At 38.7% G+C, this 26,387-nt stretch overlaps 1 protein-coding gene across 6 annotated transcripts in view; it reads right to left on the bottom strand.

Annotated features, from left to right (window-relative positions):
• Positions 1 to 26,387, bottom strand: part of SPATA6L (spermatogenesis associated 6 like) — a 100,966-nt gene that overhangs the window by 30,086 nt on the left and 44,493 nt on the right. For 4 of the 6 annotated variants that reach the window (XR_013170465.1, XM_077148278.1, XM_077148276.1 and 1 more), the window contains 5 exons: positions 23,940 to 24,042; positions 21,473 to 21,507; positions 20,500 to 20,696; positions 9,025 to 9,118; positions 7,495 to 7,597 (listed from right to left, as the gene is read on the bottom strand). Coding sequence is in view for 4 of the 6 variants with exons in the window: in XM_077148278.1 (XP_077004393.1) it covers positions 7,508 to 7,597; positions 9,025 to 9,118; positions 20,500 to 20,696; positions 21,473 to 21,507; positions 23,940 to 24,042 (519 nt within the window). In the remaining 2 variants the exon portion in view is untranslated. Of the gene's footprint in view, positions 1 to 7,494; positions 7,598 to 9,024; positions 9,119 to 18,873; positions 19,062 to 20,499; positions 20,697 to 21,472; positions 21,508 to 23,939; positions 24,043 to 26,387 lie in introns of those variants that run through there. The other 2 variants (XR_013170466.1, XM_077148277.1) reach the window with 2 other exon arrangements.

The raw sequence follows: 26,387 nt of genomic DNA, 5'->3' as shown, positions 1-26,387 counted from the left end.
ATAAGAATACAAGGGAACTTCCTTAAAATGATAAAGGGAATATATGAAAAACCCACAGCTAATATCATCCTCAATGGGGAAAAATTGAAAACTTTCCCCCTAAGATCAGGAACAAGACAAGGATGTCCACTATCACCATGATGTTATTCAACATCATGGAAGTTCTAGCCAGAGCAATTAGGCAAGAAAAAGAAATACAAGGCATCAAAATTGGAAAGGAAGAAGTAAAACTCTCACTGTTTGCAGATGATATGATATACGTCAAAAACCCTGAAAAATCCACAGCAAAACTACTAGAGCTAATAAATGAGTACAGCAAAGTAGCACGTTACAAGATCAACATTCAAAAATCTGTAGTGTTCCTATACACTAGCAATGAACAAGCTGAGGGGGAAATCAAGAAACGAACTCTATTTACAATTGCAACTAAAAGAATAAAATACTTAGGAATAAATTTAACTAAAGAGACAAAAGATCTATACTAAGAAAACTACAAAAAACTGTTAAAAGAAATCACAGAAGACCTAAATAGATGGAAGGGCTTATCATGTTCATGGATTGGAAGACTAAATATAGTTAAAATGTCAATTCTACCTAAATTGATTTACAGATTCAACACAATACCAATCAAAATCCCAACAACTTATTTTTCAGAAATAGAAAAACCAATAAGCAAATTTATCTGGAAGCGCAGGGTGCCCCGAATTGCTAAAAGTATCTTGAGGAAAAAAAACGAAGCTGGAGGTCTCACGCTGCCTGACTTTAAGGCATATTATGAAGCCACAGTGGTCAAAACAGCATGGTACTGGCATAAAGATAGATATATTGACCAATGGAATGGAATAGAGTGCTCAGATATAGACCCTCTCATCTATGGACATTTGATCTTTGATAAGGCAGTCAAGCCAACTCACCTGGGACAGAACAGTCTCTTCAATAAATGGTGCCTAGAGAACTGGATATCCATATGCAAAAGAATGAAAGAGGACCCGTATCTCACACCCTATACAAAAGTTAACTCAAAATGGACCAAAGATCTAAACATTAGGTCTAAGACCATAAAACAGTTAGAGGAAAATGTAGGGAGATATCTTATGAATCTTATAATTGGAGGCGATTTTATGGACCTTACACCTAGAGCAAGAGCACTGAAGAAAGAAAGAAATAAATGGGAGCTCCTCAAAATTAAACACTTTTGTGCATCAAAGAACTTCATCAAGAAAGTAGAAAGACAGCCTACACAATGGGAGACAATATTTGGAAATGACATATCAGATAAAGGTCTAGTATCCAGAATTTATACAGAGATTGTTCAATTCAATAACAAAAAGACAGCCAATCCAATTACAAAATGGGAAAAAGACTTGAATGGACACTTCTCAGAAGAGGAAATACAAATGGCCAAAAGGCACATGAAGAGATGCTCAATGTCCCTGGCCATTAGAGAAATGCAAATCAAAACCACAATGAGATATCATCTCACACCCACCAGAATGGCCATTAGCAACAAAACAGAAAATGACAAGTGCTGGAGAGGATGTGGAGAAAGAGGCACACTTATCCACTGTTGGTGGGAATGTCAAATGGTGCAACCATTGTGGAAGTTTGGTGGTTCCTCAAAAAGCTGAATATAGAATTGCCATATGACCCAGCAATACCATTGCTAGGTATCTACTCAGAGGACTTAAGGGCAAAGACACAAACGGACATTTGCACACCAATGTTTATAGCAGCATTATTTACAATTGCAAAGAGATGGAAACAGTCAAAATGTCCATCAACAGAAGAGTGGCTAAACAAACTGTGGTATATACATACAATGGAATATTATGCAGTTCTAAGACAGAATAAACTTATGAAGCATGTAATAACATGGATGGACCTAGAGAACATTATGCTGAGTGAGACTAGCCAAAACTAAAGGACAAATACTGTATGGTCTCACTGATATGAATTGACATTAGTGAATAAACTTGGAATATGTCATTGGTAACAGAGACCATCAGGAGATAGAAATAGGGTAAGATAATGGGTAATTGGAGCTGAAGGGATACAGACTGTGCAACAGGACTGGATACAAAAACTCAGAAATGGACAGCACAATACTACCTAACTGCAATGTAACTATGTTAAAACATTGAATGAAGCTGCATGTGAGGTATAGGTTTTTTTTTTGGTTTTTTTTTCTCTCTTTTTATTTCTTTTTCTGTTGTCTTTTTATTTCTTTTTCTAAATTGATGCAATTGTACTAAGAAATGATGAATATGCAACTATGTGATGATATTAAGAATTACTGATTGTATATGTAGAATGGAATGATTTCTAAATGTTTTGTTAATTTTTTTTTAATAAATAAATAAATAAATAAATAAATAAATGCGCTTTCCCATTTAGGCTTCTACCTAAAAGAAAAGCTACAAATCAAAATTATGAAAGGGAAGAGGCAGATGAGAAAATGATTAGTAAGTGGCAATACTCTCACTGAAGATCAAAAACAGCATAGAGCATATATTGGCCTAATTATAAGCAAAATCTGTTACATATATGATCTATAGATTGTATATACACAACATATAGTATATTGATACTATACACAAAGAGAGACAGAGAGTACTATTAGAAAATTTGTCCATCCAGTCCATTAAACAAATAGAAAAAGAAAGAAATTGAGAAATAACCATTCAGAAACAATTGCCCATTCTTACACTTCATTTCTGTTCTCTTGACACACCCTAATCCTTGTTCCAACTACTTGCCACATACCCGAATTTTAGAGTTGCCTAGTAACTTGTTCAACATTCACTCATGCAAAAAATATTTAGTGAGCACTAATTATACTGTAGCGAAGGATCTTCTACGCAAGTGTAACTAAGAAATTAAGATTTAAAGGATAATTTTGATTACTGGGACATTATATAGATATTCCTTTGTCACTTTCTGGCATATTGGAGTACACAAAGGGAAATACCTGAAATCTCTAAATTGCAATCCAGCTGTCTTGATCTCTAATAATGATTGTATAGCCTTTATCTTATGCCCCTGTGATTGTAAAAACTTTGTGACTAACCTTCATTTGTACTCATTTATCCAGTTTTCCAACTTAAGAGTCTTGTAATCACTAAAGACAACTCCTAATGTTTTTTTCACCTTTTTAAATTTTATATATAATAATAAAAATTAAAATTAAAAAATTTTATGTAGACATAACACTTACATACATGCTATGATGATTCTGGCAAAAAAAAATCAGAGATACTAAAAATATTCTTAAGTTTTAAAAACAGTGTGGAATAGGTTTCAAACATCAACATTCTACATGAATGTAAGCCCCTGAATTAATTCCATGAACCTTAATTAGTTTATTCTAAAGATTGCTTTCACTTCTTTTATCTAGGGTTTTCTTGCTGGATGAATTTGTTGTCTATCTGTTCTTTGACATTCCGTTCAGCTTTATCTGGACCTTGAGCTTAAGTTTTGTTTAACAGAGGAGAATTTTTCAGTTCTTGTTTTCTTGTTTCTTGCCCTGCTTGTGTGGTGCCTTCCCCCTCCCCCCACACTTAGGAGGGTCTACTTAGATATTATAGACCCCAGACAGATTTTCCCAGACCAAACTGGCCTCCTATCAGGAGGAAAGAGTCACCTGCGTCAATTTTCCCTGAGGGTGAGACCCAGCAGGTTGAAAGACTTTCCTGTGAAGTCTCTGGACTCTGTTTTTCTTATCCTGCCCTGCGTGTGGCGCTTGTCTGACTGCAGGTCCCACCCGCATAAGATGATGTGGTACCTTTAACTTTGGCAGACTCTCCCTGCTGGGGGTGTGGTGGAGACAGAGAAGAGGTTGTAGGCTGGTTTTAATGGCTTCAAATTACCAAGCCCTGGTGTCTGAATTCCTTGATGGAGGGATTCCACCTGAGTTGGGCTTCACCCCTCCCCTGGGGAAGGCACATGCTCCAGATAAGCCCCCAAAAGAACTCACTTCTGCCTATGCCTGAGGCAGTTGCAGCCTGAAAAGTCCCGCCACTGTATCCAGAGGCAGTCAAGCCTTTGTAGATACACAGCCACAAAAACCTCTTGTTTCCTTCTTTTATTTTTTTCCCCTTTTTCTGTCAGTCCTGCCCCCTTGGCGCCGGGGCAAAAATGAGCAACCTCCATTTTGATCAGGTTCACCTAAGCTGGGGGCCTATTTTTAGTAGTCAGAATTTGTTAATTAGTTCCACTATTGGCGTTTGATTGTGCCCAGTCCCTGCTGCTGGTAAAGTCCTTTCCTTTCTCCTCTGGGAAGCGGCCTGTGGGGGAGGGGCGCTGGCTGCCGCAGCTTTGGGAACTCACGGTTCTGGGGGGTGCTCGCAGCCGGCCCAGCTGGTCCAGACTGGGGTACGCTGTGTGTCTGGTCACTGACGTGGCCCCAGGAGCTGTTCTGTACTGTTTCTGGTTATTTAGTAGTTGTTCTGGAGGACGAACTAAAATGAGCACGTTGTTAAGCCACCACGTTGTTAAGCCACCATCTTGACCCGGAAGTCCTTCCCAAAGTTATCTTGACAATCAAACTGGATCTAACTAAAATGGGCCCGGCTGATGTGGGCAACAGCTTAGATTTTGAATTTTAAGTCATTAGTCCTCGTTACAATAACTAAAAAATCACATCCATCATCACATTAAGGTCATCATTTTTTTACATATGCTCTCTGATTAAGCATGTCACCAATCCGTGCATGCTCAGTATTTAGATCACCTCTGGTTGCATCATCTAAGGCCACTGTGCTCATTATCCTAAACCCTGCCCATCTTTTTTCTTTCTTTAATTTTTTTCCCATCTTTTATATATATATATTTTTTTTTATTGATAAATCTTCACACACATACATTCCATATACAATCAATGGCTCACAATATCAGCACATAGTTGTGTATTCATCACCATGATCATTTTTTAGAACATTTGCATCACTCCAGAAAAAGAAATAAAAAGAAAAATGAAAAAACTCATACACTCCATGCACCTTACCCCTCTCCTCTCAATGACCACTAGTGTTTCCATTGATCCAATTTATTTTACTCTTTGTCCTCCCATTATTTATTTATTATCCACATCTTTTTACTCATCTATCCATACCCTGGATAAAAGCAGCAAGAGACACAGAGGTTTCACAATCATACAGCCACATTGTAAAAGTTATATCTTTATACAATCATCTTCAAGAATCAAAGCTATTGGAATACAGCTCGACAGTTTCAGGTACTTCCCTCCAGCCACTCCAATAGACCATTAACTAAAACGGGATATCTGTATAATATATAAGAATAACCTCCAGGATAACCTCTCAATTCTGTTTGAAATCTCTCAGTCATGGAAACTTTATTTTGCTTCATTTCTCTCTTCCCCCTTTTGATCAAGAAGGCTTTCTCAATCTCTTGATGCTGGGTATTGGCTCATCCCAGGATTTCTGTCCCACACTGGCAGGGAGATTTACACCCCTGGGAGTCATGTCCCACGCAGAGAGGAGGGCAGTGAGTACACCTGCCAGATTGGCTTAGAGAGAGAGGCCACATCTGAACAACAAAAGAGGTTCTCTGGGGGTGACTCTTAGGCATAATTTTAAGTAGGCTAAGCCTATCCTTTGGAGGAATAAGTTTCATAGGGCCAAACCCCAAGATCGAGGGCTCAGCCTATTGATTTGGTTGTCCCCACTGCTTGTGAGAATATCAGAAATTCTCCAAATAGGGAAGTTGAATATTTCCTCCTTTCTCCCCAGTCCTCCAAGGGGACAAATACTTCTTTATTTACTGTTCAAATCACTCTGGAATTTATCAAGGCATCACGTTAACCTGGACAAATCAATAGCATCTCTCACCCTATTCAAGATTCCATGTACTTATGGTATTCAACTAAACCGACCATACAAGTTAAATTAGGAAATGGATTACCCAAAATATAAATTTTGCACCAAATAAACATATCCACCTTTGGTCTCACACAGAAGTTGAAGTATGCAAATATGGACAATATCATCCTTTACCCTGTATTCTGATTTACCTTAGTCCTATTGAGATCAGCTTCATTCACATCTCTAGCCAAAGTTTTATCACTTTTTCAACTTTTTAAACAGTTCCTGTATGGGGTACTGCTGATTTTCATAGCTTCAGAGTTCTAACTCTGAGCCTCAAGTGTCACAGAATACCTGAGGTTTCTGGGATCGACCAGGTTATAAAGAAACAGTTCAGTATCTCAAAATTTAGAAATAATAGTTACAACTCCTGAATATAAATGATTGCTATAAGAGTTTACAATCTAGCACCCTTTACAATAGGCCCCAACCTGATAGCCCATGTTCTCGACTTCAGTTCACTGAGTGTTTGTATTATGGCTAGTTCATATAATTGAGGAATGATGACATTTGTCTTTTTGTTCTTGACATTTCATTCAACACACAGTCCTTAAGGTTCATAACTTAGCTGCATGCCTCACAACTCCATTCCTCCTTGTAGTGGCTGAGTAGTCCATTGTATGTACACACCCTAGATCCCCCTTCCATTCCTCAGTCATTTTATCCTAAGGCCACCTTCAACCATTGTAGATTGCAAACACTGCTGCCAGAAACACCAGTGTGCAAAAGTCTTTCCAGGTCCCTACACTCAGTTCCTCCGGGTAGATACTGAGCAACTGCCCATCTTTAATGCTATAAAAACTATCAGAATTATTGCAGTTCAGAGAAGCAGATTTTGGGCTGATAGGCCATGTGATCTCCTGCTATGTGCCTAGTGATAAACGTTTTCTCTTTGAAACGCAGGTGTCTCAGGAATTGGTCACTTGAGCTCATCAGGCAAAAGAATCTACCATCTTTGTCTGGTAACCCAAGAACAGCAGCAGGCTGGGAGGTGGGGAGTTAGGTTCTTGAGTCAGGAGTAGGGCATTACCCTGTATGTGTGGCTGAATTCACCTCAGTTAAATGTGATTCCAAAATATCATGCTAAATACTGGATATAAAGTAGTGAACTGTATACACAGGGTCCCTAATCTCATAAAGGTTTCATTATAATAGAAGAGACAGACATTAAACCATTAACCCAAAAAATATATTATGACATCCTTTATGAAAGAAAAATTGAGGCTGCTAAACGGGGAAAGGAGTGTCATGGAAGGACACCTGAAAGACAAATAGAAATTACCCAGGCAGAGTCAAGAAGGATTCCAGATGGAGACAGCAGCTTGTGCAAAGTCCCCAAGGCAGGGAAGGGTTTGTATTCAAGGAGCTGAAAAAAGGCCAGAAGGGCTGTTAAATAAGGAGTAAGAGAAAGGGAGATACAAGAGGAGGCAGGAGAGCTAGCCAACCCCCACATGTGCTATCATTATTATACTATGTGAAGGAAAAACACAGTCCTTAGGTCTCTCCACATCTCCTGTTCGCATGTTTTCTAGTTATTGTACGTCAACTGGAGGAAAATGAAATTATTTTAAGAAAGTCAAGTTAAGAAAAAGCAGTTAAGCTATTTCCTTACATAAGATAGCAGCTTAAAAATATTTCTGTTCATGCAGTGAGTATTTCTTCAGAGGGTAGCTTGAACTTTCAAGGATATAAGTTGCTTCAGAGGTAGACTCTTCCTACAACAAAAGCAAATCCAGGTATTGCTTAGGCAATCTCTCTCTCTTTTTTAAAATTTTTATATATAAAACCAAACAGCATATAAACACGAACATTCTTAACATATAAACATTCTATACTTGGTGTGCAATCAATGGCTCAAAATATCATCCCATAGTTGTATATTCATCACCATGATCATTTCTTAGAACATGTGCATTACTCCAGAAAAAGAAATACAAAGAAAAAACTCATACATAACATACCCCTTACCCCTCCCTCTCATTGACCACTAGTATTTCCCTCTACCCAATTTATTTTAACATTTGTTCCTCCTATTATTTATTTATTTTTGATCCATATTTTTTACTTATCTGTCCATACCGTAGATAAAAGGAGCATCAGAACAAGGTTTTCACAATCACACAGTCACTTAGGCAATATCTTTCATACTCAAAAATATAATACAGATTATAATAGAGATCAATGATACCCAGATATATGGTTTTACATGCAAAAGGTCTGAGAATCCCAAATACACTCTATATGTGGAGTTCACCATATATAAATGCATGCACACACACACGTATATATATGCATACACACACACACACACATATATATATTACATTTTAAATGGATTCCCTTAGTTGTAGGAATTAACAAAGCAAAGCCAACACTTTGCAGAGAGGATTGATTGCCTGTGGTTAGAGAAATCAATCTATTCATTTGTAAGTGCCGTCTAATAATCTAAGATATGCCAGATTTTATATAAGTGAAGATGACCAACTCGACTACATGGTATAGTTAAATCTAGCTCTTGGAAGCACTGTTAACCCCTCACTTGAATTTTTTTGACATCAAAAGGTCTCTTGGCTAAATGCTGTGCATCTGCAGTAGACACAAAATACTGGGTATACCTTCCTATGGATCACAAACACTCCCTCCACCCCTATAAAAGTCAAACAGCCAAACACACCTTATTAAATTTTAGAAAAACTTTCTTCCATGTTGTCACTTTATACAAATCCCAAGCACAGCTATATTCTTCTTGGATTGGGATCCCTGTGTGTTGTGCAAGAGAAGGGAAACGTGCTTTGAACCACTTAATCAGGCTTCTCTCAGTCCTCTGAAAGCACCATGCTCCCCTCCCTCTGCAGGACCCTGCTTGATGCATGGTCTGCCCCAAGTTAGCTGCAGCTCAGTCTTTTGATCTCAGCTTGAGGGTCTCTTCCTTGAGGAAGCCTTCCCTGACTCCCAACCAAGACAAATACCCCCATCACCATCACATAATCAGGGACACCATGTGCCTTCCTTTGTAAGTATCATAATTTTACACTGATTTCTATGGTAACTTGATTAAGGTCTGTCTCCCCCACTAGACTGTAAATTCCAGTTCCCATTATGTTTTTGTTAGAAAAGATCTGGTTTTATCAGAAGCTCTAACCTTGTTTCGGTGCTGCTGAGCTCTGTGGGATGTCAGAAGACTGCACACCCTTTCATGGATCTTTTCCCACATGGACGGAGAACCAGGTCGGAACCTGCTCAAGAGATTAAACAGGGTGGAACATTATGCAGCTACTAAAAAGGATACTTACTTAGAATTTAGGACAATATGGATCAATATTTAAAACTTGAGAAGTAAGGAAAGACAGCAGCAGACAAAATGGTATACATGGTGTGACTTCAATATTTTTATTAAATCTAAACAAGAGAAAACCATTGGGGTATAAAAACAAAAACAAGATGTTAAGGTTTGGTTAGAGGGTATATTTATTAGCAGTTTTTTTCTTTGTACTTTACTGTGTTTCTCACATTTTTTCTAGTGAATGAATACTATATTTACATTTTTAAATGTAATACAAACATTTTTTTATTTAAAAAAAAAAGTGTTTCTACCACTAGGATTTTATCTTATATCTCTATTTTATATTTACTTTGGGCAACCTAGACCCAAACCATAGGTCTTACAGTGCCTTTCAGTTCCTCAAAAATGGAGTATTTTCTCCCTTCTATAGTGATTTTGCTAATAGAGCCCCTCTAACTAAAATGTTGCTGCCCCCAATTCTCATCCTTATTTTTGGTAACTCCTATCCAGCCTTCATATCTCAGTTCAATTATCAATTTCTCAGGAATGTCCTTTTTTGCATCCTCTCCTGAAGAGGAGGTCAGTTCCCGGTTATGTGCACCTGGAATTCCATTTATTCCTCAATCATACCACTTCCCCTAGTGGACATTTTTAAATGATTTGTTTTATGCGTGTCTCAACTCCTAGAATGATGTTGCCATGAGGTCAGAAACTATGCTGCTTTGGTTACTACTGCATCCAAAACCTAGCCTAGCAGGTATTGCATACCGTGCATCCAAAACCTAGCCTAGCAGATATTACATACCGCAAAAGGTATTCAATAAACATTTGTTGAATGACTGAAAAGTACAAAATCCTAAATTATGAGATATATCCAAGCTACAAGTGTGCTAACGGTTTGATCGTGAAAAGCACAGACATTGTTTTCTAAAGTTGCCTAAAGAATTTTCGCAATTTGGATGAAATAGTTTTCTTCAGTTAACAGACAATCAACACTGGAAATGATGGGAACATCTGGATAATCCAGCACACTGCACCACACTAAAGACCACCTGTGTGACTGCCCCTCTGCGTGGTTCTGCACCCACAGCTGGCCCACCCATCCCAGCTTCCTCTACAACAGGCATGCCCTGCTGGTTTCCATGGAGACAAGGCCAAGAGTATGATGGATCTATAGATATTCATTGCTATTCCCAGGAAAACAATTCACAGCAAATGAAGAAGTGTGTGTGGGGGGTGGAGGAGAGTCATCTTTTACTTAAAACACTTCCCATGTTTAAGAAAATACTAGGCACATCATTTCTATACTCCTTTAAGAATTTTTAAGAGTAAGGAGTAGAAATATTTCTAAGCTATAAATAAAGCTAGCATTCAAAAATAGTCATCAGCACATATATATATGACCTGGTATTTCCCTGGAACTTTGGGTCCCTGAGTGACACCTAAGGCTCAGAGTTGGAGTTCTGCAGTTCTAAAAGTCAGCATTGCTACATACAGCAACTGTTAAAGAAACTGAAAGAGAGGTCAGGCTTCAGTGAACATGATAGAAAGGGGTTGTATAGACCCATGTGTTCCACTGATTAACACTACAAACATAAATAAGTTGTTGCATGAACTGCTTCAAAAGTATGATCCTTGTACAAAAAGTATGATTCTTGTACAAAGAGTTCAGGGTACAGAGAGAAAACTGCTATTGCATGCTATAGGCTATGTTTAACAGAGAAGCATCAACAGTACCTCAGCAACACCAGGGGTAAATAATGGAGGGAAAGGGACAAGAGTTAAGGGGAGGTTTAGATTTTCTATTTGGTGAGGGTGTGTTTCTTTGTTACCTTTCTCTTGGGAACAATGAAATTATCTAAAATTGAAAGTGTGTTGATGGATTGTTGACTTCAGACATTATATACATGATGCCTCATGAATGGAGGTGGCTGAAGGATGCATTGACTGAGAAGCACATTGGCAAATGATGGTATACATATGATTGAATATTGTGCTGCTACAAAAAGGAATGAAGTTGTAAGGCATGCAACGATGTGAATGAATGGCCCTGTTGGACATTGGTGAGGAAAAATAAGCCAGAAACAAAAGAGCAATTATTGTATGGTCTCCCTTAGAAAATGCTTATAAGAAAACAGGAGCCTAGATTGTAAACTCTAATAGCAGTCACATTTAATCTGGAGTGGTAATTATTATTTCCGGATTTTGAGAGGCTGTTCTATAAACGTATAACTTGCTATTTAGAGATAAGAATGAAGCCAATCAGGTCAGAATTAAGGTATTTCAGAAAACAGGGGTAAGAAAGACATTGTCTATATTTTAGAACCTTACTTACTCTTTGAGACCAAAGGAAGAAACATTTATTTTGTCCAGAACTTAAATTTTCTGTAGCACATAATCTAACTCAACCTGTTTGGATAGCTCATTTAAACAATCAAAACATAGGGAGCCCAGATGAGGGTCTTTAATCCTGTATAGCTTAATGTAATGCCTAGATACAGCCCAGAATATATTAAACAGATAATCAAAAAGTATTGGAAAAGTCCCTCGAGGGACAGGAGAGAAAATAGGAAACTATTAAACTTTACCATCAAGGAAACTCCTGATACTGTGTCAGACACTAGTATCTATAGGCCAAGTCCTTGATCATGAGGCTTACCCTTGTAAAGCTTATGTATGTTGCATACCTATAGGCATGCCTAAGAGTGACTTCTGGAGGACCTCTTCTGTTGCTCAGATGTGGCCTCACTCTCTCTAAGCCCAACTCTGCTAGTGAAACCATTGCCCTCGCCACTATGTGGGTATGAAAGTCTCCCTGGCTGCATGGGAGATGACTTCCAGGGATGAGCCTGGCCCTGGCACTATGGAATCAATAATGCCTTCCTGACCAAAAGGAGGAAAAGAATTGTAACAAATAAGGTATCAGTGGTTGACAGAGTTCAAACAGAACTGAGAGACTACTCTGGAGGCTATGGCTGTACAAGCTTCAACTAGATATAGATATGGCTATTTATCATGGTTTGCCAAATTCCAATCAAAACCATTCCTGCCAACCCTAAAGAACACCTAGGGTTGTTCCAATCAAAACCAATCTTTTATCTGAGATTGTACAGAGGTTCCATGCACTATGATTACTTTCCAGAGACCTACAATTTCCTGATGGGCTCCTGGGCCAGATAAGGCCTGAAATGCAGAGGGGCCAGCCTCTTTAGAACATCAACCAGTTCCACCCTCCATCCCATATTATCAACAGCCCTTCAACATGAAAAAGTTAGAATGGGCATAGCCCAAATACGCCTAAAGATTGGAAGAAAGATCAAAGGAGAAGGGGGAGTTATAACAGAGAATATAGGATTTAACAAATGAGTATGACTGCTGAATCATTATATTGATATTTCTTTCAGTCTCCAGTGCCCTGGGGCAGCTAGAAGGAAAAACCTAAAATTGTAGAATTGTAACTCATACCAAACTCTGAAATCTGTTCTATAACTAATTGTTGCAGTGTGTGCTTTGAAATTTATTGCTCTTTTGTATACATGTTATTTTTCACAATTAAAGGAAATTAAAAATTTTCTTAAAAATAGCCACCACCAGTAAGCATGTAAATGCTTTATCATGAAGTCTTGAGTAACCAGTATCAAAATGACTATTTGTCATCACTATTAATATAGAGTATCTATATTGCTTTTGAAAATCTCTGAGAATGATTTTCAAAACACACTGGAGCAGTGCCATGCCTTTATTACTGCTTCCTTCATGGGGATCTCTCCTCGTGCAGAGGGAAGAATGAGGACATGTGCTGAAGGGATATGATGTTATCCAGATGGTGGAGCTGGAGAATAGGCTCTACAGTGCTTCTCTCTTCTTGTTGACTTCCATTTTTTTTCACCCTGAGAGTAAAAAGGGTTTTCCAATTTCTCTTTTAAAACCTTGGGCTGACTCTCACTCTGAAATGTAGCTCCCAACTCATCCCTGCCAACCCTGGCCCTTATTGATTTCAGTATTAAATCAGCTAGGGCATGTGTGCACCCCGGTGATCCTGGGGCACAGAGAGAGAGGCACAATGGTCCTGAGCTGAAAGAACCATGCGGTGAGGACATACTGCAGCTGCCACCTAGTGTTCTGGGGTCTGCTTTTGTGACCCCTCTAAAATCTTTGCAGGAACTGCCTCTCTGTGGCCATGTTGCTCTATATCTTCATAGATCATGGTCCTACTTACAAATTCAGAGCCCACTGAGGTCCCAAGTTATCAGCTTTGAGTGATTTTAAGCACACAGAGTGCTGCCTCATCAGAGATAAATGATAAATCTCTGGACATGTGGCATGACCATCTGACAGTGCTGTCAGTGACACTGTCCTAAAGTAATTTGCCAACTCCTGTGATTAAATTTTCAAAAGCTCCCCAGTGCCTTCAAATCAAAGCCCAAACCTCACAGCGTGATTCCCAGGGTCCTGCTCAGGCCCTTCAGCCTTGGCACCCACTATTTCACCAAACTAGCAGCTGACAGCGCCCCCTGCTTCATACCTCTGGTCCCTCACCTCCATCAACTATGAGGATCTAATCCCCACTCCCCCTCAGGGTCCACATGGAACATTCTAGAAGCGCTTGCCTCCTTTATGCTCCTATAGCATTGGTCTGTGCTATTCACAAAGCACTGCCTGGTAAGCTATTTGTATACATTGTTTTTTTTACATTCTCTGTTAGGATATAAGTTCCCAGAGATCAGGAGAAATGTTTTAAAAGTTGTATTTCCATTCCAGGCTTAATGCAAATTCCCATCTGAAGCACTTTTTAAACTAGAGATTATAAACATAGGTAAAAATTAAATGGTGAGAATCTCCCGGACTTTGGGTCAAGATGGCGGCTTAACAACGTGCGTGTTTTAGTTCGTCCTCCAGAACAACTACTAAATAACCAGAAACAGTACAGAACAGCTCCTGGGGCCACGTCAGTGACCAGACACACAGTGTACCTCAGTCTGGATCAGCTGGGCCGGCTGCGAGCATCCCCCAGAACCGTGAGTTCCCAAACTGCGGCAGCCAGCACCCCTCCCCCACAGGCCGCTTCCCAGAGGGGAAAGGAAAGGACTTTACCAGCAGCAGGGACTGGGCACAATCAAACGCCAATTGTGGAACTAATTAACAAATTCTGACTACTAAAAATAGGCCCCCAGCTTAGGTGAACCTGATCAAAGTGGAGGTTGCTCATTTTTGCCCCCGTGCCAAGGGGGCAGGACTGACAGAAAAAGGGGAAAAAATAAAAGAAGGAAACAAGAGGTTTTTGTGGCTGTGTATCTACAAAGGCTTGACTGCCTCTGGATACAGCACCAGCCCTTTTCAGGCTGCAACTGTCTCAGGAATAGGCAGAAGTGAGTTCTTTTGGGGGCTTATCTGGAGCATGTGCCTTCCCCAGGGGAGGGGTGAAGCCCAACTCAGGTGGAATCCCTCCATCAAGGAATTCAGACACCAGGGCTTGGTAATTTGAAGCCATTAAAACCAGCCTACAACCTCTCCTCTGTCTCCACCACACCCCCAGCAGGGAGAGTCTGCCAAAGTTAAAGGTACCACATCATCTTATGCGGGTGGGACCTGCAGTCAGACAAGCGCCACACACAGGGCAGGATAAGAAAAACAGAGTCCAGAGACTTCACAGGAAAGTCTTTCAACCTGCTGGGTCTCACCCTCAGAGAAAACCGACACAGGTGACTCTTTTCTCCTGATAGGAGGCCAATTTGGTCTAGGAAAATCTGGCTGGGGTCTATAATATCTAAGTAGACCCTCCTAAGTGTGTGTGGGGGAAAGGCACCACACAAGCAGGGCAAGAAACAAGAAAACAAGAACTGAAAAATTCTCCTCCGTTAAGCAAAACTTAAGCTAAAGGTCCAGATAAAGCTGAACGGAATGTCAAAGAACAGATAGACAACAAATTCATCCAGCAAGAAAACCCTAGATAAAAGAAGTGAAAGCAATCTCCAGAATAAACTAATTAAGGTAATTAAATGCCTAGACGCCAGCAAAAAATAACAAATCACACTAGGAAAATTGAAGATATGGCCCAGTCAAAGGAACAAACCAACAATTCAAATGACATACAGGAGCTGAAACAATTAATTCAGAATGTACAAACAGACATGGAAAACCTCATCAAAAACCAAATCAATGAATTGAGGGAGGATATAAAGAAGGCAAGGAAAGAACAAAAAGAAGAAACTGAAAGTCTGAAAAAACAAATCACAGAACTTATGGGAATGAAAGACACAGTAGAAGAGATGAAAAAAACAATGGAAACCTACAATGGTAGATTTCGAGAGACAACATAGGATTTCAAAACTGAAGGACGGAACATCTGAAATCCGACAAGAAATAGAAACTATAGGGAAAAAAATGGAAAAATACGAGCAAGGACTCAGGGAATTGAAAGACAATATGAAGTGCATGAATATACGTGTTGTGGGTGTCCGAGAAGGAGAAGAGAAGGGAAAAGGAGGAGAAAAACTAATGGAGGAAATTATCACTGAGAATTTCCCAACTCTTATGAAAGACCTAAAATTACAGATCCAAGAAGTGCAGCATACCCCAAAGAGAACAGATCCAAATAGACATACTCCAAGACATTTAATAATCAGAATGTCAGAGGTCAAAGAGAAAGAGAGGATCTTGAAAGCAGCAAGAGAAAAGCAATCCATCACATACAAGGGAAGCCCAATAAGACTATGCACAAATCTCTCAGCAGAAACCATGGAGGCAAGAAGACAGTGGGATAATATATTTAAATTATTAAAAGAGAAAAACTGCAAACCAAGAATTCTATATCCAGCAAAATTGTCCTTCAAAAATGAGGGAGAAATTAAAACATTTTCAGACAAAAAATCACTGAGAGAATTTGTGACCAAGAGACCAGCTCTGCAAGAAATACTAAAGGGAACACTAGAGACAGATACGAAGACAGAAGAGAGAGGTGTGGAGAAGAGTGTAGAAAGGAAGACTATGAGTAAAGGTAAAAAGAAGGAAAATTAGATATGACATATAAAATCCAGAAGGCAAAATAGTAGAAGAAAGTACTACCCATGCAGTAATAACACTGAATGTTAATGGATTAAACTGTCCAATCAAAAGACATAGTCTGGCAGAATGGATTAAAAAACAGGACCCATCTATATGCTGTCCCTACTCAAAGGACACAAGGCCAAGGACACAAATGGACATTTACACACCAATGTTTATGGCAGCATTATTAACAATTACCAAGAGATGGAAACAGCCAAAATGTCCATCAACAGACAGTTGACTAAACAAACTGTGATATTTACATAAGATGGAATATTATGCAGCTCTAAGACAGAATAAAGTTATGAAGTATATAACAACATGAATAGACCTTAAGGACAGTATGCTGAGTGTGATTAGCCAGAAACAAAAGGACAAATACTGTATGGTCTCACTGATATGAACTGACATTAGTGAATAAACTTGGAATATTTCCTTGGTAACAGAGACCATCAGGAGATAGAAATAGGGTAAGATATTGGGTAACTAGAGCTGAAGGGATACAGATTGTGCAACAGGACTGAATATAAAAACTCAGAAATGGGGCGGGCCGCGGTGGCTCAGCGGGCAAAGTGCTTGCCTGCTATGCCGGAGGACCTCAGTTCGATTCCCGGCCCCAGCCCATGTAACAAAAACGGAGAAACAGAATACAATAAAACAAGAAAATGTTTCCCTTTCTTCCTTCCTTCCTTCCTTCTATCCTTCCTTCCTTCTCTCTGTCTTAAAAAAAAAAAAAAAAAAAAAAAAAAAACTCAGAAATGGACAGCACAATATTACCTAACTGTAATACAATTATGTTAAAACACTGAATGAAGCTGCATATGAGAATGAGAGAGGGAGGAGGGCTGGAGCATAAATGAAATCACAAAGAAAGACAGACGATAAAGATTGAGATGGTATAATCTAGGAATGCCTAGAGTGTATAATGATAGTGACTAAATGCACAAAGTTTAAAAATGTTTTTGCATGAAGAAGAACAAAGGAGTGTCATTATTGCAGGATGCTGAAAACAGATGATAATTAATACATTAAAATGTCACCTTATGTGTGAGACTAAAGCAAAAAATGTTTATTTGTTACAAAATTTATATTTTGACTAGAGCATTTCCTAATATAACTCATGTAGATAGTTTGATTGAATGTCATAAGTACTTGGAATCTCAGGTAGGACATGAGATTTTGTTGGTTTGTCCAGAGTGATGCCCCGATGAATCCCAGAGTGATTTGATCAGTGACTGGAAAAGTATTTGCAAGCCCCCTTTGGGGAATGGTGAGAGTGGGGAGAAATTCAACTTCCCCAAGTTGAATTCTTGATATTCTCACAAGCAGTGTGGACAACCAAAGCTATAGGCTGAGCCCCCAGTCTTGGGGTTTGTTCATATGAAACTTAACCCCACAAAGGATAGGTCAAATCTACTTAAAATTTAGGCCTAAGAGTTACCCCCAAGAGAGCCTCTTTTGTTGCTCAGATGTGGCCTCTCTCTCCAGCTAACATGACGAGCAGTCTCACCACCCTCCCCGTCTCTGCGTGGGACATGAGTCCCAGGGGTGTGGACCTTCCTGGCAACATGGGACAGAGATCCTGGAATGAGCTGAGACTCAGAATCAAGGGACTGAGAAAAACCCTAGAATGAGCTGAGAATTAACATCAAGGGATTGAGAGAACCTTCTCAACCAAAGGGGGAAGAGTGAAATGAGACTAAGTGTCAATGGCTGAGAGATTCCCAACAGAGTAGAGAGGTTATCCTGGAGGTTATTCTTATGCATTAAGTAGATATCACCTTGTTATTCAAGATGTAGCAGAGAGGCTGGAGGGAACTGCCTGAAAATGGAGAGCTGTGTTCCAGTAGCCATGTTTGTTGAGGATGATTGAACAGTGATATAGCTTTCACAATGAGACTATGTGAATGTGAAAACCTTGTGCCTGATGCTCCTTTTAGCTACTATATCAGCAGAAGAGTAGAACATATGGAATAAAAATAAATAATAGGGGGAACAAATGTTAAAATAAATTTGGTGTGAAATGCTAGTGGTAAATGAAAGCGAGGGGTAAGGGGTATGGTATGTATAATCTTTTTTTTCTCTGTTATTGTTTTATTTCTTTTTCTGTTGTCTTTTTATTTCTTTTTCTAAATTGATGTAAATGTTCTAAGAAATGATGAATATGCAACTACGTGATGATATTAAGAATTACTGATTGTATACGTAGAATGGAATCATATCTTAATGTTTTGTTTGTTAATTTTTTTTAATTAATAAAAAAAGTTAAAAAAAAATTAAATGGTGAGAGAGCGTTAAATCCAGCAATGCCACATCAAGTCAGAGACAGCCCTCCCTCTACCCAATCCCCATTCCCAACCATCTTTGTTGAATATTTGTATGCAGCAGTCAGTGATTCTCAACCCTGAGTGACATAAGAATTGCCTCATAGCTACTGAATCAAAATTCTTGGGATTGGAACTGGGTGTTTAGGACAGAGTTTAGAATCAAGAAAGATGGATGAATAAATATGCAAACCATCTAAGCTCTCTATTAAAGGAGAAATGAGGCTTTTCCAGATCTCCCAACCAATGGGAGATTGCTCTGGCTTCCCTGCAGTGTGACTGTACTTCTGCTCAGTATATACCACTCACATTTAGTGGTGGTGGTGAAGTGTCTGCCTCAATCCCTTAGAAAAGCTTACTCTATTATTCATAATAAGGAGTTCGGGAGTTGTTCATAAGCAAGACACCTAGACAAAAGCCTTGAGCTGTCCTTGTTCTGGCAGCAGAGAGGCACTTTTTGGTAGTATGAGTATGGAACTTCAAACACAGTATCCCAGACTTCTTTTCAGATGAGGAATCTGAGGTCTGAAGAGGTGGAATATTTGTGTGATTACACAGCACCTACAGACAGATGAGTATGAGAGCCTGATTCTCTAGCCTTTAATTCCAGGGTATCCTTGTCTGCTTTGCCAACCTGCTGGGTCCCAGGCTGGTAGCAAGAGGATAAGCCAGTTTGGAATGGGGACCGGGCACAGGAAGGGCTGCCTGTGTCTTGATGTGGCATTGCTGAATTTAACACTTTCTCACCATTTAATTTTTACTTATGTTAATTAATATATAATACACCATGATTTAATAGATTTTTAAAATATTGTTTGATTTTCCCAAGTCCATGATTTAAACATTTTAATGTAAAGTTATTCTATCATTTCTATAAAACACTAAAAATGGATTGCCACGTTCTTAATCTACTCAAATTTAATATACATTCCTGTTAAAATTTCAAGACCAATTTGGTTCTGGGATATATTTACATGTATGAGTTCCTTTTGTGATCAATCATATTATTTTGATATGAGGTTTACTCTTCTTATTCTTATCACTAATAATGCAGAGAAAAGCAAATGGCCAAATCCTTTGTTTAAAATAGAAGTGTCTTTTTTTTTTGAGAGAAGTTGTAGGTCCATAAAAAATGCATAAAATAAATAGTTCCCATAAACCACCCTAATTTGAACAACTTGCACCAGTGTGGTACATTTGTTAAACTCACAAAAGAACATTTTTGTAATTGTACTATTAACCAAAACAGCTATTTTAAAAATATCTTTGGTGGCACTCCCTGGAGTTAAGGTGATCAATTGTCCCAGCTTGTCTGAGGCCGAGGGGTTTCCTTGAGATGCAGGACTTTCAGTGCTAAAACCAGGGACAGTCCCTGGCAAACTGGGCTGACTGGTCACCTTGCTGGAGAGTTCGCTTGGAAAATAAAGGTGTGGCCTTTATCCTCTCAGTCTCTGGTCTGTCCTCAAGACAAATGCAACTTTATTTTTTATTATTTGCGACAACATAAATGAACCCAGAAATACCATCTAGAAAAAGAGAAATAAAAGACACCCATATGTTAATAATGTCGATCTTTGGCTGGGAGGATTATGGGTGATTTCTTTCAATCCTTTTTGTTTTTAATTTTCTAACTTTCTATAGTGAGCACTTTTACACTGGGGAAATAAAAAAGCTTTATTTTTAAAAATTATACAGATAAAAATGGACAGGTTAATAGGATCTTTGTCAAAATTAGTTGTTTGTCTCATTTTCAACAAACATATTCTGAGACAGGCTTTCCAGAGGCAAGACAAAGGCTTAATTCTGGCTCTTGGATAGATTTTTAAAGGAATAATGATGTTTTCAAATCAAGGTGTCATAAGCTGAATATACCTAAGAAGTAAACTAATGAAGTAACCTGGCTTTACCCCTGCCAGTCCTTAATGCAATCTTCAAGCAAAGAGCAAGGGCATTTGTCACTCACCTTTCTTCGAGGAGGTGCTGATCCAGAAGTGGACTGGGAGATCTGGAATGCTGAGAGGTGGCAAATGAAGTTTCCCGGTAGATATCGGTATCTCCTTGCTTACTATAACTGGGCAAGGGCTTTCCAAACTTACTCGAATCTAACGGTGATGGTGATTCATTCCTGAAAACAATCCGCTCATCTGGCTCTTTGATAACCTGAGTAACAATGTGCATTATTCTTTAGTTGTAGTTTTGTTTGGTTTGTTTAATTTAAAGTTGGGGGTGGGATGGGACAAGGAAGAGATAATAGAACCTCTGTCCTGGGATCTCCTGTAAATAAAAGTGGGGAGGGAATAGAGAAGACTAGGGACAAAATACTCAGGAATTAAAATCAAGGAAAAATAAGCAACATTGTATCACACAATTCTGTATGTTTGACATCTATTAACAAACCAGAATAAAGATAAATTCTACACTTTGAATTTTGGAATTTAGGGATTATAGCACTTGGGAAAGATAAAATATTTTCTAATAAAATACTTATATGTTATGGCATAAGAAGCATAGTATACTCGACTTTCTTTACACACAAATATTCTCATGTTATAACATGAGACTCTTTGAGCCTTCACCTTGTCAACCAATCAAACTTCAAGAACAAATGATTTATCACATCTCTGTACAAAATTATTTGATTAGAGAAAAAGCAGCCAAAGCCACTACTGTTAAAGTAGCTATTGAGACTCCATACACCCTCACTGGTGATTCAACCATCAAATGAAAAGAGCTTATGTTAGGGGAACAAACCAACTACCCCAAAGCAAAGTATACAGTAGAGCCTGGACACCTCTTAAACTCTAGTTAAACTACAGCAAACTCCATAAGCAGCACTAGTAGAAATATACCTTTCTACCACTGACTGGAGAAAGCACAATAATTGACATTAAAAAGCTGGAAATAAATCATTATACAAATGATTCTTCTAAAATTACCTTTATGTTAGCTGCAAGGCTGTCAAGAGAAGACGCTAGAAGAAAGAGGAACAGGTGTTTCAATGACTCATTAATCCCAGTTACCCCTAAAGCTGCTGTTACATTTATTTCACCGCAGTACAAAAATATTAGACAATGAATGAAGTATTAAGGAATTTAAATGCTCCCTTGTAAATTGCACTATCAGTTTTAAGTCTGTTTTGAGTCACAGCAATTCTACCTATAGGTTTTGCTGTCAACCTACAGGTAGTTCTTCTGTCATCGGGGTCAGCAATGAACATTACATTATTAATGATGCATGTATGGAAATGAGAAGGGTAAAAACGTGTCTAAAGTGAAGCAACAAGCTCAGTAACCCTGAAGCAGCCAAGAAAACCAGTATTTTCCCAGGGATTCAGAGTCTAAAAGAAAGCAATGTGGGTCTAATACAGAATTCGTATACTCTGCCTCTTTGCCATTAACTACATTTCTGGTTTTCATGGAATCCTATTTATGCAGGAATTCTTGAGTACATTTGTCCAGATGCTCTCTTCTCTCATACTCCCAGCTGGGCAGGAACCAGCAATAAGGCCCTTTTCAACTATAATCACAAATCTACCCTGTGGCATCTCTTGGCACTAGTTTTGAGCATTCTCTTTCACAGGGGGTTTGCATTTATACCCTTGTTTCTCAAAGTGTGGTCCATGGAGCAGCAGCAGCAGCAGCATTTCCTGAAGCTCATTAGAAATGAAGCATGCCCACCCAGTACTAACCTAGACTTACTAAATCAGAATCTGTAATTTAACAAGTTCTCCATGGATTCTAATGCATATTCAAGATTGAAAAGCTCTGCTTTATTCTACCTCAGGCCTGGATGAATGAGCTGACAGGTGACCTAAACAAAGGTCTGGCTTGCAAGCTAATCCCAGAAGTGTGAACATCTTCTCTAAATGTAGGTATGCAAAAAACTTGGTGTGTGACCTGTACACAGTCTACCAACTTCTTTCTTAATCACAGGATTAAGAAAAAACAAAGGTCTAGACCACTGTAATGCATGAGCCCTATCATAATTGAACCAGCATTAAGCCCATCCTGTCCCCCCCACAAAAGGGAATTTGGCTGTTCCTTGAGATTTCACAGTAACAGGGAAGGCAGTGTTGCTTTTAAAGGCAACATGGGTGATTTTCAGTTCAGAGGACTTAAATTAAATGCTAGAGGTAATGAAACACTTTCTGTCTCAAACCTGTGCCCTGTCCTTGCTTGGCTGCTGTCAGACAGTCTCCAGTATCCAAAAATGGTGGCTTGAGTTACCACAGTAGGCTATGCAAACCCTTAAAAGTATAAACCTCCAAGCCTAGGGTAAGGAGCACAGTTGGCAACGATGGTACAGGTCCAGTCCTACCAGGAGGCAAAGGACTTGTCTACCACAATTTCCTTCCTAGCCTGAGAATTTGTATTAAGTTCAGGAATGGTTGTACTTCACTGCCTATTCACATGGTTCATACATTTCAATCATAAAGTAAAGGCCTCCAAGACAAACATGCCTTAACCCAGTGGCTCTTGACATATGGTCCAGGAACCTCCGCAGGGGTCCTCAAGAACCTTTCAGGAGATCAGCAAGATCTATTTTCTTAATAATACTTAGATATGATTTCTCTTTTTCACTCTGATTCTCTCACAACTGTACAATGGAGCTTTCCGAAAGCTTCATGATGAGTGATGTCATCACCACTCTGATGGCTAATGGAATGTATGCTTGTGTCTTCTTGCATTTTTTAAATATCTTAGCTTTAATTTCTAATATGCTAAATACTGATAGATAAACCCCCAGTAACAAAAGCTCTTTGGGGTCCTCAGTAATTTTTTAGTGCCTTTTTTTTTTCGCATGGGCAGGCAGGCACTGGGAATCGAACCTGGGTCTCCGGCATGGCAGGTGAGAACTCGGCCATTATGCCACCATTGCCCGCCTGTTCAGTAATTTTTAAGAACATGAAAAAGTATCCCAAGACTTAAAAGTTTGAGATCCACTGCCTTAACCTAACTACTTCAGAAAAAGTTGGCTCCCCCAGTCACTGACATGGAATCTTAGAAAGCAGATGTTTCCTAGTCACTACCAATGCACTGCTCTTTCCATTCCAGAAAAAAATGGCAAGTCTTACTTATTAGTTATCAATGGTACTTTTGCAAGGATTTCACACTGGCACAAAGCGGCTCTCTGCTTTCCCAGCCCAGCCCAAGCACACTTAGCAACACTACCCAGAACAGTTCCCTCTGACAGCCAGGGGAACACTCAAAAGGACAGCTTCTCAGCTGACTCTACTCCATGGGGAATGCCTCTCTGGAAACTCCACTACTGGAAACTTCTCGAGAATTAGGCCCACAGTTTTCAAAGTAACTTGTGATTTCTCAGAATGAAAGAAGATTTAGAAGTAGGAAGTGTTAGTTCCCATAAGGAAATGTACATGAGTAACAGAAGAAATTTAAGTACCTCTTCTCACTGGAAAGGGAAAGTTCGAAAACTTGGATTTTCTTCTAGCCTTTAGGGAATGAGGCTCTGAAAGAATCTCACCAAAGGGCTTTGCACTGTCCACCTGAAAGTAAAGAAATAAGACTTGAATCCACCATAGCTAGTATTACCCTTTCCTCATTACCAGTCACGCCTTTTTCCTCCTCAATCGTGGACCATGCAGGTTATTAAAAAGAAGGCTGAAATCACAGTCTCCAAATACATGAAATGTTACGCCAGTATGGGAAGCTGTGTGTTCCTATCTCCACTGAGTTGAGAACATGAGGACATGGGCTAAAGATGAGCCTAAGGAATTAAAGTTGCACGCAATAAATTATATTCTAGCAACTGGTAATGGTTAGACCTAGAAAAAGAGCAAGCGGAGCTTCGTTTTAAAATCTTTTAAAATAGGATGGAGTTTTATGTTCCTAAACTGTATAGTGGTGCTATACATGGGGTCCTCCCTAAGGGCAAGGGATCATCACCAGGTGACATTTCAGCGTTCCACATTCCTTCCAGTCTGAGAATTTATTTCCTTGAAAAAAAGAACAGTGGTGTCTGGATTATTTAACCTAAAGTGACTGTATTTCCAAAAGAAGGATTGGGTAACATGATCTGTAAATAGGTCAAAATACTTGAAATAGAAAATCTTTACAGAATATTGAGAGCAGAAGGTTTTTGGATTTTTCTTTTTTACCTTATTCAATTGATTTTTTTCAAATGTCAAAGTAGATTCATTGTATTTCAAGAGATATATTGATTTGAATTTATAGCCTTTACAACATTAGGTCCTCTAAATTTTAGCACGTCTACTTAAAAAAGAAAGATAGTATCAGGAAATCTGTCTAAATAAAAAAGTTACTATTTATATCCAGTGCTTAGAAAAGAGCTCAGCACATAGTAAGGAAATAACAGGCATGTTTTAATTCCCTAAGAAATCTATCAAGATATTAAGATTATTTAATCCATAACGGCATGGATTAAAGTTGTATTTTATAAAAATTTCTATCTAATGGCAAAAATCAGACTGCCCAATAGCAATTTTATGGAGCCATGGTTAAGAATTACTTGCTAGATTTCTGCCAGACATTTTCACCCATTACACCATGAAGAAAATAGCTGTTCTACTTTCTAGGCAAATACCAGCTCAGTTCTCTTTACATACAGCCATTCAAATGGCACTATGATTTTGAGACTTACCACGTTATCTCATGTCCAGACAATGCACAAACATCACCACTAGTGACTTTCAGTCAAAATATCAACCTGGCAATAATATCAATAGTTAAGTAATTGACTAGAATGTGAAATAGTGTTCATGAAGAGTATGAAATAATGTAGGGAAACAGTTTCAGTGTAATGTTAACTGGAAAATATTGGAAAACCAATCTGTATTTACAGTATAACTGCAACTTTGTAGAAAAAATAAAGCCTCTGAACATAAAGGTAGAAGAAAATGTACCAAATCAGATAAAACTGATTTTATTATGCTGGTGAACCGACATTTTTTTTCTTCAACTTTTCTATATTTTACGTGACTTCCATAGCAGTCAAAAAAAAATTTTACAGTGACTGAGACAATTAATGTGATTAAATTAAACTACCACTTCCTGAGGGCGATATCTACAATGAATCTAATTAAGGGCTTTGGAGTATAGCACATCATTGCTTTTTCCTGCAGACATACTCTTCCTGCTGCCCAAAGTATGGCCTCTGAGCAACAACCTCATTATGAAAACGCAAGCAGTTTTCTTTAAAACTGCTAAAGCTTTAGCTTTTAATTGGTACAGAGTATATGACAGCCTTTGTTATATGTCTTCAACCCCTGTCAGTTCACAGGCTCTTCAGAATGATGGTGAGTTATGATAAGACACTATCAATAAATTCTCAAAAATTAAAAATAGAGCTGGCTGACATTGTTGACATTTTTTAGCAAGTCCTGTCTTCCAGACTCCTTCATAGAAGGTTCCTGGCAATGACTCTAGGAAACAAACAATTTAATCTATAATGATACATAAATTACAAGGATACTTGTAGGGTGGAAACTGTGATTTCCTCCTAGCTTTGCTTTCTGCCAGCAGACGTGAGCTTACTCAAGTTAATCTTTCTAAGTTTCTTCACCAGAAAAATAGAGTAACGGTGCCCATCTTATTAAGGATTAGAGATAGTATGTAAAAAACTGTGCCTGCCACATAGTAGATGCTCATAAATAGCAGCTATTGTTGTAATCTTATGGAGTCTCATCATCATACTCAGGTAATCACAGAATTATTGACTTTTTTTTCATTTGTAATGGGCACTAAAAGACATTCATTCAAAAGTTTTCATGCTCCGTATGACAAAATTCAAACTTAAGACTTTAAGATTTTAAGTCCCTCTCCACCTCCTCCTCAAAGTCCTCTAACATCTAGTTTAGTGATCCATATATTA

The sequence above is a fragment of the Tamandua tetradactyla genome, chromosome 2 (genome assembly GCF_023851605.1).
Source record: "Tamandua tetradactyla isolate mTamTet1 chromosome 2, mTamTet1.pri, whole genome shotgun sequence".
NCBI lineage: Eukaryota > Metazoa > Chordata > Mammalia > Pilosa > Myrmecophagidae > Tamandua > Tamandua tetradactyla.
The sequence above is the reverse complement of the archived record's forward strand: the minus strand, read 5'-3'. Positions and strand labels throughout refer to the sequence as shown.